This window comes from Aquarana catesbeiana, linkage group LG11 (assembly GCF_042186555.1).
Source record: "Aquarana catesbeiana isolate 2022-GZ linkage group LG11, ASM4218655v1, whole genome shotgun sequence".
NCBI lineage: Eukaryota > Metazoa > Chordata > Amphibia > Anura > Ranidae > Aquarana > Aquarana catesbeiana.
Genome location: NC_133334.1, coordinates 204508445 through 204530371, shown reverse-complemented (window position 1 = coordinate 204530371; position 21927 = coordinate 204508445). Strand labels below are relative to the sequence as shown.

The 21927-nt window shown below is 40.8% G+C and overlaps 1 protein-coding gene across 1 annotated transcript in view; it reads right to left on the bottom strand.

The window, feature by feature from the left end:
* SLC12A4 (solute carrier family 12 member 4) overlaps positions 1–21927 on the bottom strand; it is a 420155-nt gene that overhangs the window by 231086 nt on the left and 167142 nt on the right. The window contains exons 7-9 of the mRNA XM_073605176.1: positions 20050–20291; positions 5448–5662; positions 2447–2611 (exon numbers count right to left, since the gene is read on the bottom strand). Of these exons, the coding sequence (XP_073461277.1) occupies positions 2447–2611; positions 5448–5662; positions 20050–20291 (622 nt within the window). The remainder of the gene's footprint in view (positions 1–2446; positions 2612–5447; positions 5663–20049; positions 20292–21927) is intronic.

The window sequence follows — 21927 nt, the reverse complement described above, 5'->3', positions numbered from 1 at the left end:
TGTAAAAGATACCTTTCCCAACACAGAAATTGCTTTAAAAATGTATCTCACTTTAATGATCACTAACTGTTCAGGTGAACGATCTTTTTCAAAAATGAAACGGATCAAAAATCTACAACGCACAACCATGAGCCAAAGTCGTCTCACCAAACTGTCTATAATGTCTGCTGAATCAGATATACTTCGCAGTCTTGACTTCACCAACATTACAAAGACATTTGCTGCTCAAAAAGCACGTAGACTGGTGGTTTAAATTGTATTAACGTATTTCTTGACTTTATGTAAAAAGTTATCTGCACTTTTATAATAGTGGTTGACAATAGTCTGTTATACTAGCAGCTGTTGCCTAATAGGAATGTTAACATAAGGCTGCTATACGGAAAATCCTGATTTTTTTTTTTTTTTTAATGGTTTGTTTTGGCTTTTTTGTGGACCGAAAGCTGATGAAAGGGTGGTTTTATTACCCATTTAGCACAGAAGCACATAGCTTCCAGATTTAGTGTAGTATATTATGTAACTCTGCTACCTGATTACCTATTCTCTAAATTGGAGTGGAGCATACGCACTTTGTTTTGAATGTTTGATTTTGGATTCTACGGGTTGTAAGTTTTAATACTGTTTGTTTAATTGCTATGTGTTGTTGTTAATTGTTCTATTATTTATGAATATTTATGTTTGTGTTACTAGACAACATGGCTCTTTGTTTTACACACAAAACATATTGTTGATTTGCACTTTATTACTGAAAGTTATTAAGATATATTAACATATAAGTGCTACTACAGTTGGTGAGTACGTACTGTTACAGATCGCGCTAAGAATAAGTTTGTGGACCAGTTCTTTTATGTTTACATTATTAAAGTTTTTTTTTTAAAGATAAATCTATGTGTGTATCTGTTTTTTGAGATGTTGGGGTGAAGAGAAAAATTGAATTGGGGGGGGGGGGGGGGCCAAAAAAAATGTTTGCCCGGGGTCCAAACCATATTAAAGACGGCCCTGAGTATAAATACAGCTGTTCTGTGAAGCCATCATTTGTTAGAGGACCTTAGTGAACAAACAGCATCATGAAGGCCAAGGAACACACCAGACAGGTCAGGGATAAAGTTTAAAGCAGGGTTGGGTTAGAAAACAATATCCCAAGCTTTGAACATCTCATGGAGCACTGTTTAATCCATCATTCGAAATGGAAAGAGTATGGTACAACTTCAAACCTACCAAGACATGGCTGTCCACCTAAACTGACAGGCCTGGCATGGAGAGCATTAATCAGAGAAGCAGCCAAGAGGCCCATGGTAACTCTGGAGGAGCTGCAGAGATCCACAGCTCAGGTGGGAGAATCTGCCCACAGCACATCTATTAGTCATGCACTCTACAAATCTGGCCTTTATGTAAGAGTGGCAAGAAGAAAGCCATTGTTGAAAGAAAGCCATAAGAAGTCCCAATTGCAGTTTGCGAAAAGCCATGACACAGCAAACATGTGGAAGAAGAAGCCCTGGTCAGATGAGACTCTGTGTGTGGTGGAAATCTAACACTGCACATCACCCTGAACACACCATCCCCACTGCTTCATCTTATAGCTGGACAACGACCCTAAACATACAGCCAGAGCTACAATAGAATGGTTTAGATCAAAGCATATTCATGTGTTAAAATGGACCAGTCAAAGTCCAGACCTAAATCCAATTAATCTGAGAGTTTGCGCTATTTTACAAAGAAGAATGGGCATAAATTTTACTCTAGATGTGTAAAGCTCATAGAGACATACCAAAAAAGACTTGCAGCTGTAATTGCAGTGAAAGGTGGTTCTACAAACTATTGATTCGGGGGGCTGAATACAGATGCACACCGCACTTTTCAGATATTTGTAAACAAAACCATTTATCATTTTCCTTTCACTTTACAACTATGTGCCACTTTGTGTTGGTCCATCACATAAAATACCAATAAAATACACTTATGTTTTTGGTTCTAACATGACAAAATGTGAAAAATTTCAAGGGGTATGACTACTTTTTCAAGGCACTGTAATCCTTTATATACGTGATTGTTGGCAATTTTCATGTATAGTTGTGCAGCAGATTATGACCTCTGGAGAGCTGTTTAAGGAAACTGATTAGGTCCTGGCAAGATATATACAGCTCTGCTGATATTCATATCACTGTGTGTGAGGTATGCAGACTACTGATGTGAATCTCTTGGAAGAATTATTACAATTGCCTATTTGTATGTAATGGGGAGGAATAATATTTTTTTTTTATTAGGACGTTTAATATTAATAAACTGTATTAGATAAATTAGTGTGCTCATCAGTTCCCTGTATACCTATTTTTTATTGTTTTGGAATTATACAAGCTTGAGGAACGCACCCCATCAACAGTGGTGGCAATTTTGGGGAAATGGCAAATGCAGTTTTTGTTTTATATTTTTTTGGTCTCAAAATGCTTACCTGTCACGGATGGAAAAAAGATACCAACAAGTACAGTAAAGGTGGTTGTGATGTCAGCCAAGACGTACAGATGAAGGTTACTTTTTGATCCCAGAACATCTATGGAATGCTTGCTGGATTTCTCAATAATAGCACCTTTATCTAAGTAATTGCTCCACAGGTTGTCTACCAAAAAAGAAGGAAGTATGGATAATTATTCTTAGGGAAAGATAGGGGGCCATATATAGTAAATGGTAAAACAATGGCACCTCTGTGTAGAAAATCAAACTTCACGTATAGAGCAATTCCAGGTAACATAAAATGAACGTGAAACTATTTAAAGAAATTAATGTTTTTTTACCCTTGCTATCAATGCATGATCTGCAAGGTAGATAGGCAGAGGAGAAGGAAGTGTACATCATTTACATTTAAAAGTACAGGGGTTAAATATGACATCAGTTTATCACATGCAATATGCATGTAGTGTACCTTGTTCAATGTTCATGCTATAAACAGTATGTAGGAAGGACCACCAGGATGCTCAGAGATAGGTTGAGGGAACACGTATACAACATTAGGAAGGGCATACATACCCACAGCCTGTCTGCACACTTTAGGAAGTATCATAATAGGGACCCAGCAAGAATAAAGTTCATAGCCATTGATAAATTGAGACCACACTGGAGAGGCTGCAACCGTTCCATGGAGATCAATAAAATGGAGACTCACTGGATTTATAATTTAAAAATATGTGACTGTTGACATCAATTGTTTTATTGATAATAGTTATTGTCATTGTTTATATGTTATATGTATTCCTTTATTTAAAGGGTCTGCAGTGATTTTTTTTATGGCTGAATATACAGTATATTGCTAGTATCAGCCCCTTTGTGTATCTGTGCCAGTTTTAAAATATCTTCTATTTTTTACATTAGATTTTGCCGGTGGGTGTCTTGCACACATTTTATATATATATCTATATATATATATAGATATATATCTATATATATCTATATATATATATAGATATATATCTATATCTATATATATAGATCTATATCTATATATATATATATAGATATATATCTATATATATATATAGAGAGAGGTGATGTATGAATGTCGGTATACTAGCGTCCCCTGAAGATGTGAATTCGCATGAAACACGTTGGAACATGAGCTACTCTCTGACATCTTGCTGCCACTTCCATGCTTAGAACTGGCGGCTCTCTTTGTAAGTGCACCGTTTTATTTGTCATGACAATCGTTTTACTAGTATTTGGATGAAACCTCTCACTTTATGTGGAATCTATACTTTTTAATAAATATACTACACTATATTAGACACTTTCTTTGCAATTATATTTATCAGTTATTTTGGACTCTTTTGCATTGGACTTTAACTGCATTTATCTTTATTATAATTTTTGAATACTGTGAATGCTTTTTACATGTATGAATGCTGTGTTGATAGCACATGCTTTGAGTTTGTAATGTTCTCTCACACTAGAGGGAGAGTGTGTGCCTCCATGTGAGGAGGCAACTAGGAGCATGGCTGCTTGTTTTTCCTAACTTTGGATACAAAGTGTTTGCGTTTGGAAGGACACTTACTACATAACCAAAGACTGGTCAGACTACGGGCACACCCGAGTACTAAGGGTAGCTTTCAGCTGACTGGATTTGGGTGAATTAGAAGACAAGAGTGCTGGCCTCCCTATTTGCTTATCAGTCACTGTGGATTGGATTGATGTTCGTTTGGCAGCGATCGCAGCCACTTAGACCACAAGGCTTTCAATTGATATTCTTTCTGGTGAGTGCAATTCCTAGAGGGATCTCAGGCACTAGATGTATCGATTGCTGAAGTTTTAAACAACTGATGAATCGCTTATAAACATTCATTTACAAATCACTTTAGCTTCTCCAGTTTTAAACAACAGATGAATCATATACAAACTTTTATTTGTAAAGCACTATGGCTTCTCCAGTTTTCAGCTGAATATACAGTTTTTTGAGCTTCTATTTAAAATCTTTAGCGCTGCTGAAGTTTTGAAAGATTACCTTTTGATTGAAATTATTCCAAATCGTAGTTTTGATTGCTTCCATTGTTTCAGGACATAGATTGCTGGGAGTCTGGAGAGGGCCCCAAGCAGAGCCCAATGCTCTGGGGTCAAATTACAAGCTGACCCTACATCTTCAGTATAGAATATCCCAATCTCCAGCATCAGCAGGCATTAGCATAACCATCTTGTCTCGGAAATACTCCTGCCCCTCCCCACCCATTTTAAACAATAAAGATAAACGTTTAAAATTAAATGGTAATTAACTTAAAGTGGAACGTTACCTATAACAATTTGATAAAAAAGAATGCTCTTTGGCATGGACCATACATTCCACATTAATAATTATGCTACCAAAATTAGTGTGTGCTGTAAATTGACTCCAGCATTTCTCCTGTTTCTTCTTGCTGGAAGCTGCCATTTTGCTGAAGACCAGAGCCCCAGTAGTAAATCATAAAGCAGGACTAATCCCATTAATTTACCAGTTTCAAAAAACAATTACATTCCTGGAATGCTAGAAATACAAACTGTCACATTTGCTTGTGTCCTCAACCAAACTGTCAAATAGCTGGTGTCATAACTGATCACATGTGCAGCGCCATGGCAGTTGCAGTTCAAATAGAACCAACTTCCTTGGCTATAAAGGATAGGAGGGTTAAATTCCGCTTTAAGGCTGTCAGCAGATTGGTCTCTACACACTCAGCAGTGCCTAAAAATGGAGAGCAACTGTGCATGTGCAGAGGAGGGCGAGACCGTGTATTACTGGATTTTAAACAGTATAGACACTTATTTTTAAACTTTTACATTAAAAATAGATCACTTTAGGGTCCAGCCTGAAGTGATCTAGCAAGACTTAATTTTCTGACTAAAGTTACATGTTCAAGGTATACAAAAAAAAAAGTGTGCTATAGGTGATCTACTGATGTAAAGTGTCTACATCAGTATGCATTAGCATTATGACTTACCTTTCAAAACACCACTGGCTGCTCCTGGTATGCCAGGGATTTCACTGACCTCGTTTTGAAGAAAGTACTCATCACATGTGCTACTGGTAAAATTTGAAGATCCACAAAACAGTTCTGACAACTTTGTAGCCACAGTAACATTATCAATTATTGTTGTTTTGGCACATATATCAAACCGATCTCTTGAAAGGGTTCTGTTGCCGAGCACACATATTCTAAGAAAAAAAATTTAAGATTTTAAGACAGGGCAGGCTGTGCAGGCATTGAGAAACTAATTTATCTCCCCCGGTCCATTTTTTTCCTCCTATTTTTTAAAATAAATATATTTCTCCTCTCTTCTAGAACATGAGGCACACATCCTACCCGAGTATTATTTCTGTCGTCTTCTCATGACAACTCTGGTTGACTTGTGTTCTGATTGTGCAATGTTTTATTATGCCGTTTTCCATATAATTTTTGTTTATTTACACAGGTACTTTTATATAGCACTGTCAAATTACGCAGCACTTTACATATATATTGTACATTCACATCAGTCCCTGGACCTTAGGGGGCTACAATCTAAAATCCCTTAACCACTTCAATACCAGGCACTTTCCCCTCTTCCTGCCCAAGCCAATTTTCAGCTTTAAGCACTATCGCTTTTTAAATTACAATTGCGACACTGTACCCAAACTAAATTTTCATAATTTTGTTCCCACAAATAGAGCTTTCTTTTGGTGGCATTTGCTCACCTCTGGGGTTTTTATTTGTTGCTAAACAAATAAAAATAGACCCCAAATTTTGAAAAAACAAGTTTTTCTTCATTTCTGTTATAAAATATTGTAAATAAGTAATTTTCTCCTTCACTGATGGGCACTGATAAGGCGGCACTGATGAGGTGGCACCAATGAGGTGGCACCGATGATGGGCACTTATATGTAGCACTGATGGGCACTGATAACTGGCACTGATAAGCAACACTGATGGGCATTGATAGGCGACACTGATGGGTACTTATGGGTGGCACTGATGGGCATCACTGTAAATGAGACACTGTCAGGCACTGATGGGCACTGATTGGCATCAGTTTTGGGCACAGATTGACATCCCTGGTGGCCTTGGGTGGCATACCTGGTGGCCATCACTGGTGGCCATCTCTGGTGGTCCTCGGCATCCTCAGGGGCGTAGGAGAGCAGCCAATTGGCTCTCCTCTACTCACATCTGTCAGACGCGAGTGAGGAAAAGCCGATACACGGCTCTTCCTGTTTACACCGATTGGACACAGCTGATCACGTGGTAAAGAGTCTCTGTCAGACTCTTTACCGAGATCAGTGTTGCAGTGTATCAGACTGACACGTCGCACTACTGATAGCTGCGCGCCAGCTGTTAGCCTGAAAGACGTCATATGATGTCCACGCAGGATAAACGGAACCACCGCCCAGCTGTAATTTTGCTATAGGCCGGGAAAGAAGTGGGTAAAGTGTTACTAAACCCAGTAATATAAAAATAGTTCTTCTGTGCCCCCCCCCCCACCACCACAGTGTCCACAGCTTCTAAATCTTCTTTTTACATTAAAATACTGCAACTATATACCTTTTTGGATGATCTGTATACCACGGTTACATGATAAACTGCACAGTTTCTCCAGTGCTGAGAGTTCAGAAAGGAAGAGATTTTTACTGCAGCCTGTATTATTATTATTATACGAGCATACATGTATACACGCCCACATGTGTGATGTCAATATCATGTGAGCTGGCTATCTTTGAGAACAAGTAACTGTACTCTCCAGCATAAAAGACACAACTGAGCATGTGCAGGTCAGCTACTTTGCCTGTGTTAGCTGGCCTTCCCCAGATAGATAGTGTAGGAGGGAAGGATCTATGCATACAGGATAAAACAGCCTTTTTACACAATGCAGAGGATTAACTCCTTAAGTTTCACAGTGAGTATAAGCAGCATGCTATGCTGCATATACAGAATGATTTTACTGTTGTGGGTTTAGTAACACTTTAAGCCTAGTACACACGAGCCAAATGTCTGGTGGTGACATCAGCCGGTTCAATAAAAACCTCCGACATTCAGCCCGTGTGTATGACAGCCATGCCCGGCTTCTGTCAGACAAGCATGCTGGAGAACCAGCAGTCGACCGGCTCTCAATCAGCGCTCTCAGCCAATGGCTGAGAGCACTGACCAGTGTCCTGTCAGAGCACAACAGCTAAGCGGGGGAGATTGCTGTACTAACATTTGATTTTAGTACAGCTGCTCCGACTGGAGCAGTCAGTTTGTGTGCACATTGTGTGTACTAGGCTTAACTCATGTTCATACATACAAATACTAGGGCCGATTTAGACAGGAGGTATTGTAGAACTCACTATGCAAGTTGATTTATTTTGCATATCGGTTTCCTGGATTATTGTGGGAGAATATACAGCAGGAGCTTTTCCTTTATGCTCTGTTCAAGGCTAGGCGTTTTCAGCTCATAAAAAGCTTGTTCACATCTGAGCGTATTGTCACCTGAAGCACCTGAACGCCTGAAGGCCTGAAAAACGCCCTAAGTTCAGAAAAGAACATGAGCTTCTTTGAGGAAGATTACAGGCATTTTTCTGCCTTTTACATTGGTGACCTGAACAAAATCGCTGCAAAAACGCGGCACAATCGCAGTAAAAATGCGCAACTTTGAAACGCTCAGGTGTGAATGCAGCCTTAACCTCCCTGGCGGTATGATTATTTCGGATTTTAGGTGCTGAAAGCGGTACCATTATTTTGCATGGAAATTTGGCGTTTTATATTGTAGGTCTGTAAATCTTAACAATAACACACTTAAATCTGTCCAAACCAGAGTCTAGTAGATATCCCGGGTATGATAAAGTTTGAAACACAAAAACATAAATTATAATATAATAAATAAAAATAAATAATTAAAAAAAAAAAAAAAAAATAGTAATAAAATAAATTTCCCCACAATTCACTATCGCTCAATTCTGCAAGTGTTCTAATTTACTATCGCTGTTTTCTAGCTGGTCTAAAGCCACTTTTGACGTAAAGGGACACTTTTTGGTTGCTATGGACAATCTCCAGTTTCCAGGCAGAAAGAACAGTGTATATCATGTAAAATTGCATGCAGGGCATGGGACAAAGCACTGGGGACAAAAGGGATGTGAAATCATTTCATACAGTACTGTAATCTGTAAGATTACAGTACTGTGTTATGCTTTTGACATTTTTTTGAATTTGCCGCCAGGCTCCGCCCCCGTGCGTCGCGCCGCTCGCAGGGAACGGAGCCTGGCACGGAGAGGCTTCGGAGGAGGACAGAGCCCTCGGACACTGCGGGTGACATCGCAGGATCCCGGGGACAAGGTAAGTAATGCCGCCCCAGGATCCTGCAATGTGATCCCGAGTGTGGCTCGGGGTTACCGCTAATGGTACTGAATTTTAACCCCGAGCCACACTCGGGAAAACCGCCAGGGAGGTTAATGTCTTAGCTGATTGCCCTATTATCATCAAGCACTTTATGGCCACTCAAATATAGGATAATTTTTTTTTTTTAACTTTTAGAATGTTCCAAAGACTTGCGGGAAAAATAACTTAAAAAAACTTGATACTTGATATGCCTCTTACTATATACCTTTGATTGACTACTTGTATGCAGTATACTTTCTCGTCAGTCGCAGCGGCATTGCAGAAGAGGAGGATGCGAAGAGGAACATGGTTCCTCTATGGTTTTCTGGGTCACTGGGGAATCTATCCGGTTGAATGATGCCGTCCCATGTGACTCTGGCGGTTATCTTGGGTCAGACAGAGTCTATTTAAGAACCTGGCTCCCAGGCGTGGTGTGCATATCACATGTGGTTAGTGTAGGGTCAGATAACCCATCTGTCAGGGACAGTATTTACAGTAGGGAGAAGTTTCAGATGAGTAGGGAAAAAGCAGGGACATGCTAACCTTCCTGGAAACCATCCCGTTTGGGCACAGACCAGCCAGACTGCAAAACTGCATTCCATCCCTTGAGATGGAAACTGTCAGTGCATCCGAGACTTGCTGCTACACTGTTCGCTGCAACACACTGAGTGCGCCCAGTCAGGTTTCCCCCCCAGTGGGTAGTTGTACTGGTCTGAACTACATTTACAATACAGTTCTGTTACTGCATCTGGAGTGTTTACTGCTGCTGCACCTCCCCACACTTGGCGGCAGTCACCAGGATATGTGCCTTCTTGCAGCAGGTGTGGAAGGAGTAGCAGTAATCATCATAGCACGGTTAGGATCGGCCATGACTCTGGTGCCAAAGTTTAATGGCTCCAATATTCCTCTGGTTGAGTGGGAGGAAGGACTAGAAAGTGCTGCACGCCTGTATCAGGTTGCCGCCCAGCTGATTATAGAGCTGGCTATTAATTCCTTTGAGGATGATTGTGGTGTGTCTTGAGGGCCTGTTTGGAAAAAATGTGTTGGTCCCAGAGTTGAGGCAGAGATTCTTTGATTTCTTGTCCAGAGGCAGCTGGAGGAGGATAGCCTTTTTGTAGTAGCACTAAATCTCTGGAAACGCCTGGAAAAGAGGGATGTGCATGGCTGTGCCGATATGACTGCCTCAGATCACCTACTGCTGGACCAGTTTGTGGTAGGAGTTTAGGCTGGCCCAGTCAGGAGTGCCCTGCAGGAGGGAATCAGAGCACAACTCGCTCTCAACTCTCTTTTAAGAAACAATGGTGGACACGGTTGCACAGGAACAGGAAGATGCGGAGGCAACTGTGGTGGTGAGAAAAAGGTATGATCTGTTGCACCTGAAAGAGGAGGCATTGGTTCCTTCACTTCACTTCTGTCAGCCACACACAAAGTGTTAGAGGGAACTCACCCTAGACATGGCCTTCCTGAGGCAAGAAATGTGCTCAATCAAGGGGGTTCGGCCTTTCCCTCTAAGGGTGAGAATCCGTTACTGGGGACCCAGAAGAGGATCGAAGTGCTGATGGTTACTGTCAGAGTATGAAGTCTACTCCCAGAGGTTCGAGATGCGATACCAGCTGGACCCCTCCTGGTTATCCCTCAAGGCAGCAAAGAACTTAGTTGAGGGTGGTGACACAGGGCCCAGTAAGTTCAGCTGTGCTTATTGTTCTGGGCATGAACAAGTTGAAGGACTTGGACTTACCCCTACTTACTGTCCAAATTCAAGCCTACTGGCTGGTGTGCACAGGACTGTGGCCTGCAGCCTGCAAGCTGTGTGGATCTACATGATACAGGCCTTTGAAAGCCAGCAAAGAGCAGCATGAAAACAGCCCGAACAGGTGGGGGTTGTTCGCACCCCTCCCAAACAAAAATTACTTCTGTCATCCCTCCAAGATATAGTCTAGTCTCTTCCCATCAGGGCTCACAGGAAACTTCAAGGGGCTCATTGTAATTGTGAAACCCCGAGAGAAATCTGGAGTGGCTGGTCGCTCACACTTTATCCAAGGTCCACTAGGGGAATGTCCTGGTTCAACCTGGGGATGACCCCTATCTCATTCCCCAACCATGGCACCCAGCAAACCTGCACATAGTGCCCCCATCACTGTATCTGGGAGGCTCAGCCCAGGATAGAAGCCATATGTGCCCCTCTACAAACAGCCATGGCCTTGTTAGATGGGTCACAATACAAGCTACAGCTAGAACAGCTGGACATCCCGTTCTGGGACTATCTTCTACCACAACAATGGCTATTTCAGCAACTGCTGGAAAAGCATCTACCGGTCTTTGCCACCAGTCCAAAAGACTACGGTTACACAGAGGCCATCACCCACCCAAGCCACACAGGGAATGCTCCACCCATCTGGGAGCGGTACCATCACATTACCCTAGCTTTGTGCCTGGAGTTCAAGGACTTAGTCTTCAACATGCTACAAAGCAGGGTAATTTAGGAGAGTCGTATCTCTTCGGCAGCTCCCGTGGTCCTGGTGCCAAAGAAGGATGGAAGTCTACGATTCTGTGTAGATTACTGCAAGCTTAGTGCATGAACTCACTGGGATGCCTGCCCTTTGCCCCAGAGAGAGGAATAGCATATGGCACTGCACCAAGCCAAGTACTTCTCCACCCTTGGCTTGGCAAGTCCTGGTGAGAGATCAAGGTCCTGAAAAGAATGCCTTTATTACGCCCCTGGAACTGTTCGAATTTACCCACATGCCCTTTGGGCTAAGAAATGCCCCCAACATGTTTCAGCACTTAATGTGATTAAGGCAATTTGAAAAAGAAAAAAAGGATATATTCATTAAAAAAAGTTTATTTTTACAAAATTTCAACATGATTAAAAGATTCCCACATGGCAAACAATACAAAAAGAAATATGAAAGTATTGTAATATTGCACAAATAATCATCCTAAAGCGGTATTTCCCCACTACTTGCGAGTATACTATCCATACATGTTACAGATGATGATGGGTAGTGGGAACAGCCAACACGTTTTGAAATATGTATAAACTATGAGAAGGTGCGGTGCACACACATTTCCCCTCCATCCTCCAGTTGTTTGGGGGTGGTTTTTCTGTGTGATCCCTTGCAAGGCAAGTTGACTCGACGTCTGCTCTCTGGGGGGCTGGCCTACCGTCTAGGAAGCAGAGGAGTAAAGGGAGGGGACAACTTTCTCACATCATGGCTATTTACAGTCATTTGAAGCAACTTGACAGGTAACTATGCAATATATGAAGATGTTAATGCATATACATAAACTTAATTTATTCCATATTGTTTGGTCTGTTTTGTGCTGTTTTTCTCCTTTTCTTAAAAAAAAGATTGTGATACATGCTTACATCTTTGCAGCCGTTAATCATCTGTCCTCTGAAGAAGACCCATTGGGGTCGAAACGCGTCAGTACATCAATAACAAATTTTGATTTTGTTGCCTTGATATACTGTACTGTATACTGTTGCCGATTTTTTAACAAATTTTTGTACTACAGCTCATGTCTTGACTCTTAATGTCAGAAGTCGTTATTTTTATAACCTTTGTACCAATAAGAATTATATTCGACCATTCTATCACTTTTTGCGAAGTATATTATTGGCTGCATTAAAGCCCCGTTAGGGGGTCTTCTTGTTTTTCTCATGCATCGTGTGGGGTGCGCAGCCCTTCTACCATATCTCTCTGAGTGTCCCCCTCTTTTCTATGTATAAACTATATTCTTTTTCAGGGACTAATACCAAGTATAGAACATAAATGCAATTTAGAATCCCGATAAACAAATATTATACATAACATTTTAGAAAAATATAAAGTGTCAAACTTGCATATCTTGCTATATTATTGGAGAGGGCACTTCAACAAAAATGGGGGTCATAAATGTCTGTAGAACAAGCATTTCACCACATACCACCACTGGATGAACTCCCATAAGGGCACCCAAAACATGAAAGGAGGGAGGCAAAGATTATGAACTGTAAAAGTTAAAAAAATATATATAAAAAAAGGAAAATATACTCAGTTCAAAAATGTATTGTATGTATACCTCACAGGGGATCGCTAATCTGTAAGGATTGCGATCATCCTATGAAGGGATAAAAAACAAATACTTACTGAGTAGATCCTCCTATATGTTTAGCCAAGGTACAAACAATAGGGCTAGAGATAGGCTTTATCCAAGTGGATTCAGGCAAGTTGTTCTAATGCCCCCCGCAAGAAAAGATTTGCTCCACTGCACAAACGTCCGCATGGATTCAGTGAAGGAAGGAATGCTGCCAATGTGGTCCCCAGTGTCTCCTTATATGCCCCATGTATGCCAAAAGTCACGCCACACGTGACACGGCGCAATGATGTCACACGAAACGTAACGCGATAATGACACACGCATCCGGCATGACATGAACAGCTTGAGATGATATACATCATATATACAGGGATGATGGCAATTTACATGCCAAGCTACATGAGTTTTTAAACTTTTTGTTTCAGCACTTAAAAGAGAGATGTCTGGGAGACTTCAACTTTGAGGCTGTGCTAGTCTACTTGGACTATATTATTATTTTCGCCAAGACATTTGAGGACCATGCTAAGCACTTGGACCGGGTGCATAGTATGGGTTGAAACTCAAGCCTAGTAAATGCAGCTCAATGAGGCAGAGGATGCAGTACCTGGGGAACATTGTAGAAGCTGGAGGGGTCCCTCCAGTTCCAGCTAAGGTACAAACTGTACAGGACTGGCACCCCCAGCCATCTCGTGTTCAATCAAAAGAGCAAGATGTGGTTCCTCAGAATGCAGAAATCTACAACCGTGAAGAGTGTGCGCTTATTCAACAGAAGTCTCATGCAGGTGCGGTGCTTCCTCTCTCAAAAGCGCAAACCACCCTCTTGTGACTGTCAGAGTGTCCAGTACAGCCCAAGCGACCTAGAGGCAATAATCATTTCGAGATGCAGGACGATGTGCTTTATCATCAGGTGTGCAGCAAGAAAACGAACCTAAGCATAAAACCAGAAGAATGACTTTAAAATAACAATGTTAAAGTGGAGGCGAACTCCACTTTTGAACTTGTATCTACAGGTAAGCCTATAATAAGGCTTACCTGTAGGTACAATGTATATCTCCTAAACTTGCACTGTTTAGAAGATATTCACGATGGATGCTGTCAGTGACGCCACTGCCGTATGCTCTGATTGCATCCCCATGTCACGCATGCATGGGAATGATGTCATCACATCCCTGGCAATTTATACAGCCAGACCCTGCGAACCCGGAAGGAAGACCAGGCAAAGATGGCAGCACCGGGGATCTGTGACAGCGCTGCGTGGGAAGGATCCGCTTTATAGGTAAGTGTCATAATGTGCTAGCATGCAGTTCAGATTCCTGTCCAAATCAAATGCAATTTCCCCCACTGCTCCTGTGTGTGTGTGAACCCAGTATAGAAAGGGAAGCGCCATCTAGTGCAGCAATGGGCAGTGTATTAAGAATGTTATATATGTATCGATTTCGTTATTAGGAGCATTTTCACGAGTACAAGTACTTGTGAAATTACTCGTATCAGTGCATTACAAAAAAATAAACATTTTTAAGAAGTGTGAAAAAATTTGAAAATATTTATTTAATTATATTAAATTTAGTGGATTTAACCCTCATTACAAACCTTTTGCCTCTCTTATTGTGATAGATGCCATTAGATCAGCGTTTGGAATCCACACCAGTGATAAATATAATGACACACATCCTGGTGTAGGAAGCATCCTCCTTGGAGATGTAGAAAGAGTAGTTTCCAATTTTTTACCCCAGTAAGCGAAGGGTCTGGCCTTTGGGGGTAGACGTATGCAATAATGGAAGGGCCGAGTGCAATTGTTCCAAGTAACCAGAATATTTAAATGCAACGGTCTTGAGTGGATGTTGGCTAAGAGGCATAGGGAAGACTGGCCGTTTACCAGGAGATGGTCAAAATGCTTCACAATGCAACTCCCCTTGGGATAGTGCAGAACCAAAACTGGAGTATGCGGCTTAGCGAAACCCTGGGGGGTCATGGACAGGCCAAAGGAAAGAAGCGACATATTGGTAATGCTGATCGTCTACCACAAAATGCAGATAGCGTTGAGGAGGCAGAAAAATGGGATTACGCAGATAGGCATCCTGAATGTCTATTGAGGTAAAAAAAAAAAACCCCAAGGAGGAGGGAAACAATGACCAACATGGTATTTTATATATGAAACGTGTAAACCCGTAGGAACAAAATTTAGAATCTTCAAATAGACTAGGCCAGACTCCTCTGGTTTTGGAACATGTTTGGGCAGAAATCTTAAAAGCGTTTTTCTGTTGGTACAGGGTGAATGACCCTTTGAGATAAGAGCTTCCCCACAGCAGCAAGCAGATCCCCCCCACTGTGAAGGGGAAAAGACAAGAAGGGAGGAAGCAGAGTGCTAAACTCCAGTTTGTAGGCTCAGGTAATGACACTCTGGGCCCAGGCATTTGAGATTTTCTGGGTCCAGAAGGCCAGCAGATGTTCCTTCACTCTTAGAAGTGGGGCCGCCCTGTGACTAGGAAGAGGCCTTGGAACCAGTCTTGGCTGGTTTGAAAGGCCGTTGTCTTCTTACAAAAGTACATTCCAGTTCTAGCCTTAGCCTTGGCATTGAAAGAATGAGAAAGGGGAAAGGAACCTTTTGCAAACTCAGGAGTAGACATCCTACTGCCAGAGAAGAGTACTCTTACCTCTTGTGATCTTCTTGATGTACTTATCCAAGGAAGGACCAAGCAGACATTTACTTCCACAGGGTAATCTCTCAAGGCATTTCTTGCATGGGAGCTCAGCTAACCAGCATTTAATTCAAAGCATATGAATTACATTCACAATTACATGCCATTCACCAAATAGCATAAGGTCCTAAACAGATCTAACTCACTGAACAGAAGCATCCATATGGATGACAAAAACTTAAAAAATAGTGCAGATTGGAAGACCCAACAGGGGTGAACTTAAACCTCCTTGATACCAGAATGTTTATTCATTATTAAACAATTGTGGCAAAACCCACCTAAAGTGTAAAATTTAGCTGGAGGAGGCAGCTGCTCAGACACCTTGGCTAGTGTAAACCTAGCCTGTGTTAAAAAAATAGACTGTTATTTTCAGTAAGCCTATGTTTACATCAGTACTTTTACCACTGTCAGATTCTGGAAAATGGCAAAAACTATAAAGAGTGAGGGCTTTGTGTACTTCTCTGGAACTCTATCAAGAAAGAAATAGACAAATAAAGCATTAAGTCAGGAAAAACGTAAATATAAAACACAAAACCTAACTTTATTAGTCAATTATCCTAGGAAAGCAACTTATAAAATATCCCAAACATATAAAAACGATTCAAAAAGCAAACAAAGCAACATTAGCCCTGTTTCCCTATGACCGTTAATGATGGAAAAAATCAATATACTATCGCCTCCATGTTAATGAGTGTTGATACTGAAGTTTGACACAAAAAAGGTGAAGTAAATTTCTAAATATGTCCTAAATAGTATAATAAAGAGAGATACATTCAAATGATGGAGACAGCTGAAGGATGGGATCTGTATGTTCCAGTTAGGTAGGTGTGATGTATTAAAACACAGCATCTAAAATTGAAGATGAATACACTAGTTTCCATGCATCAGAGACATAGCTGTAAAGGGAGTGCTGAAGATTCAAAGCAAATATCTCCACAAGGAACCCAAAAAGGCTTCCAATGCTTCAAGCATGATCAGAGCCTATATCTGATATGTTGTCTTTTGCAAAAGCTGGACACTATTGAGGCAGGTCAATAAATTCATGCTTAAAATCCTAGAACAAGCTTCAATCCATATATCTTAATGCAATTCACAACCCATGATGTTGGACCTCCCTTGAATTTAGAGAAATAAAATGGTGGCTGTTGCAATTTTTTATGTTGCTCGATATTTGCACAACAATTTATCAAACACAAATGTCAGGGAAAAAAAATACACTTGAATTAATTTTAGTGCACCCAAATACATTATATTACCCAATCTTTTGGTAAAATATTAACAATTATGTTGCACTGAGTAAATGGATACCAAACATGTTTTAAAAATTTTGCACGCCCAGGAAATGATGACAAACTACTAAGCCTAAAAATCTCCATATGTAACGTTTTATAAGCCTTTAGAAGAAGTTTCCCGTTTAGACTTAAATGTGAGCTCTAGCATCAGAATTATTGCTCGCTCTCTGACATTTGTGGTGATACCTCACTTGTGTTGTGAAATCACTGTTTACATATACAGTACATGCAGTAATAGGTACTTATTTGAGAGATCGGGGGTCTATTAGACCCCTGATCTCTCCTCTACCCTCCAAGGTTGGCCATCAAACATAGATCAGCTTGATCAACTGCCTCACTGGCCCATATTGGCACATTAACAAAGAGCCAAAACCAAAAGTGACATAGTACACATCATTTACAGCTTCGTTCATCACAGTGGAGGGGCGGAACAGATGCTAATCCTCCCCCCTCTAACATCCCCCTCTGTTATCATCTGACCCGACTGCTTCGATACTCTGTAAATATGGTCAGGCAGCTGTAGAGCCGCTTGGATCCCTCTTAAATAAAAGCTGGTCTGTGTAAATTCAGGAACTAAACAGGCAGCAGCTTCAGCTGCCCACAGTTAAAATGGTTGCAGCCAGACTCAGTGGAGGGAGATTTCTGCAGCATATTTGGCAAGTATAGAATCACAGTATATATAAAATAATATACAAGGTGGTTAGAGGGAAGCTTCAGAATGGCAAATATGTTTTGTTACACATTATGTGAGCAGACTGCAGTTCCTCTTTAACCACTTCCATACCAGGCCATTGTAAAATGACGCCGGCAGGAACATCTCCTCCCTCCGGGTGGACGCCATATGATGTCCTCCGGTTCTCGCAGCTCCTGCGGGCCCCCGGAGGCCCACAGCGCAGCGATCGGGGATGATGCGTGTCCCTCGGACACAGCCCATCCCCAATCAGGGTAAAGAGCCAATAAAATTGGCTCTTTACCACGTGACCGGCTGTGTCCAATCACAGTCGGTCACAAATGTCAACAAACAGCTATAATGCAGTTTCCAGGTTCTCCTTCTCAGTGTGTAAAGAGGAGACTTGGAATTAAAAAAAAAGTACAGTGCCCGATTTCCCCCCAAATAAAGAGGACCTGTCACTAGCCCCAGAATACCTGTCACAGCCCATAAGAGTACCCGAGTATCTTTCACCAGCCCATCAGAGTACTGGAGTACCTGTCACCAGCTCATCAGAGTACCCGAGTACCTATATGCAGCCCATGCCTCCTAGAATATACTTTGGGGTGTTTGCTTTCCAAAATGGGGTCATTTTGTGGGTAATTCCACTGTCCTGGTGCTTCTGGGCCTTCAAAGGTGTGATAGGTCATCAGGAAATTATATGTGTAATTTATGCTCCTGGAACGCCTGATGGTGCTCCCTGCATATTGGGCCTCTGTATGTGGCCAGGCTGTGTAAAAGTCTCACACATGTGGTATCGCCATACTCAGGAGGAGTAGCAGAATGTATTTTGGGGTGTAATTGGAAGTATGCTTATGTGTGAGAAATAACTTACGACAATTTTGAGTAAAAAAAATAAAAATAATGTAATTTCTTCATTTTCCCAAGAATTGTGGGAAAAAATTACAACTTCAAAAAACTCACCATGCCTCTTACTAAATATCTTGGACTGTCTACTTTACAAAAAGGGGTAATTTGAGGGGTATTTGTACTGTTCTGACATTTCAGGGCCTAAAGAATTAAAAAATAAACCCAGTGGTGATTAAATACCACAAAACGAAAGCTCTATTTGTGTGAAAAAAATGATAACATTTTTGTTTGGGTACAGTGTTGCATAACTGAGTAATTGTCATTATCAAATTGTGAGCACGCTGAAAGCTGAAAATTGGTCTGGGCAGAAAGGGTGGAAAGTGCCCTGTATTGAAGTGGTTGAAGACTAATCCTTTTTCTGGCACTTTTTGTTTTATTCTCATTTTATCCAGAGTTGTACCTCAGATAGACAGACAGACCCCATAAAAAAATGCATATGATAGCACTGCAATCAGGTTGGGTTGGGTGCAAATCCAAGTCACAGGGTGTCATATCTTCCACTTCAAACTGCTATCAACAGATGTATGGAATGTGGTTTACCTGATGTATAACTCTTTGAAGTGAAAGATATAGGACACGCTATGACTTGGATTTGCTCCTAACCCATGCTTCTGATGTTCGTATACAGTATATACCTGATTGCAGTGCCATCAGATGCATTTTTTATTAGGCAAGTTAAAACGTAGTCATTTATTTCAGTTCAACATCATTTCATTAAATTGATTGTAAAGTCTAGTTAAAAAAAAAAGAAAAAAAAAAAAAAGAAGATATAACAAACATCTTATACTTACCTGCTCTGTGTAATAGTTTTGCACAGAGCAGCCTGGATCCTCCTCTTCTCGGGTCCCTCTTTGGCTCTCCTGGCCCCTCCCTCATGTTGAATGCCCCCACAGCAAGAAGCTTGCTATGGGGCACACCCGAGCCGAGCTGCGTGTGTCCATTCAGACACAGAGCTGCCGTTCCGCCCCACCCCCTTTCTCTTCTGATTAGCTAACTGACTGACAGCTGCAGGAGCCAATGGCACGGCTGCTGTGTCTCAGCCAAATCAGTAGGGAGAGTCTCGGACGGCCGAGGGACTCGTGGACATCGCTGGACAGAAATGGGGCTCAGGTAAGTATTAGTGGGTGCCGGGGAGGCTGCTACACACAGAAGGCTTTTTATCCTAATGTAAAGAATGCATTAAGATAAAAAAAACCTTCTGCCTTTACAACTCCTTTAACTAATTTTCTCCTGATTACTTATTTGGATTCTGCCTGAATTTTGAAGAAGTACCCAAAGCTCTAGCTCTTGTAGGTTTTTGCCATTTTGACATTTGGAGTCAGTTTGTATCCCATTTTTGTTTCCGTCTTCTCAGGATTTGACTCCGAAGAAACAGATTTTGGCAAAACACATTTAAACCAAGCACAGGCCAATTGGTTATACAGCTCTGAAAAACGGTTACTTTTTTGAATATTTTTTCCACTGTCAGATTCCAGAAAACACATTAAAAACAAGCAAAGGTCCCCTACAACGCTGAATAATTAATTTACAATTGCACCAATATTTGCTATGTATTCTTTACTTACGGAAACCAAGGAGGGTCAAAGACTGATTTTATGCTGCCCACATAGATGGAGAGAATGGAAAGGATGACACATGCCAGGAACAGAGAGGCAAATTTGTTCACATATTTGACCCCCACAAATACGACAAGCGCCATCAGGATGAGAAAAATTGTGCCATAAACACGCATATTGTTCATTTTATCACTTGATTCCCCATGTTCATTAAGAGAATGAAAAATGGCAGCTGAAGGCGCAATATAAACCTAGGAAAAATAGAAAAAGTTGTCAAAAACTGTTTTAAATGAAAAAAACTGCACTTTAAATTTAAAAATGTACAAGCCGTACTAGCAATATGTACAAAAATACTAACATATACTTTTCAATATAGTGCTAAAATTTCATTCTATACTTTATAATTTAACAAATGTTAACAGCATGCATTGGCCTGCATCTTACACCAAGATTAAAATATTAGAAATAAATAAATGTGCATATAAAAGGATATCAAACACTTAGGGACCTAAGTGAAACCTTATTAACTGGTATAAAACTCAAACAAAAAAACAAAGTGTACTGCAAAAGTGATATATGAAAACAAAAATATTTATTTACAGTATATTGTGCATAAAACTTGATCATAAAACTACTCTATGATGCTCTAAGTGCAATAGCAAATACACGTCGCACACGTAAAAGCAATCTGCACTATAAACCAATTTAATTATATATATATATATATATATATATATATATATATATATATATATATATATATTATAAGTACACCTGTTCACTTGCTGGTTAATACTATTTGCTAATCAGCCAATCACATGGTAGCAACTCGATGCATTTAGGCATCTAGGCGTGGCGAAGACGACTTGCTGATGTTCCAACCAAGCATCAGAATGGGGATTTAAGGGACTTTGAACATGGCATGGTTGTTGGTGCCAGAAGGGCTGGTCTGAGTATTTCAAAAACTGTGGATCTACTGAGATTTTCACACACAACCCTCTATCGGGATCACAAAGAATGCCCTGAAAAAGAGAGAATATCCAGTGAGCGGATGTTGTGTAGACTAAAATGCCTTGTTGATGGCCCTCCTTCCCTTCTTATTCTGGATCATAATGGGTGCATTGTTCACAGCGTTGTTTATGATATGTGAGTACGCAATCCTGGCTTGGAACACTGGTTTAAAAGCACCCCTCCCCCTGTTTGGATATAAAATGCTGAAGTCATATGATGTTGGCAACCGTATAACGGCACAGCCTACCGGAGTATTGTTGCTGATCATGTCAATCCCTTTATGACTACAGTGTACCCATCTTCTGATGGCTACTTTCAGCAGGTTAATGCACCATGTCAAAACGCTCAAATCATCTCAAACTGTTTTCTTGAACAGTAAAATTAGTTTATTGTACTTCAATGGCCTCCAAAGTCACCAGATCTCAATCCAATAGAGTACCTTTGGGATGTTGTTGAACAGGAGATTCGCATTATGGATGCACAGCCAACAAATCTGCAGCAACTGCGTGATGCTATCATGTCAATATGGACCAAAATCTGAGGAATTTTTCCAACACCTTGCTGAATCTATGCCACGAAGAGTTAAGGCAGCTCTGATGGCAAAAGTGGCTGGTAAGTGTGTATGTACGTTTATATGTCATACACACACATACATACACAGTTAGGTCCATATATATTTGGACACAGGAACAATTTTAGTTTTTTTCAGGTATATACCAAAACATAATTAAGCTATAGTAATATAATGGATATGGGCTGAAAGTGCACACTCTCAGGTTTCATTTGAGAGTATGTACATCCAAATCGGAGGAAGGGTTTATCCCCTATTTTTCAAGGGAACAAAAGTAATTGGACAATTGAATTGAAAGTGGTTTC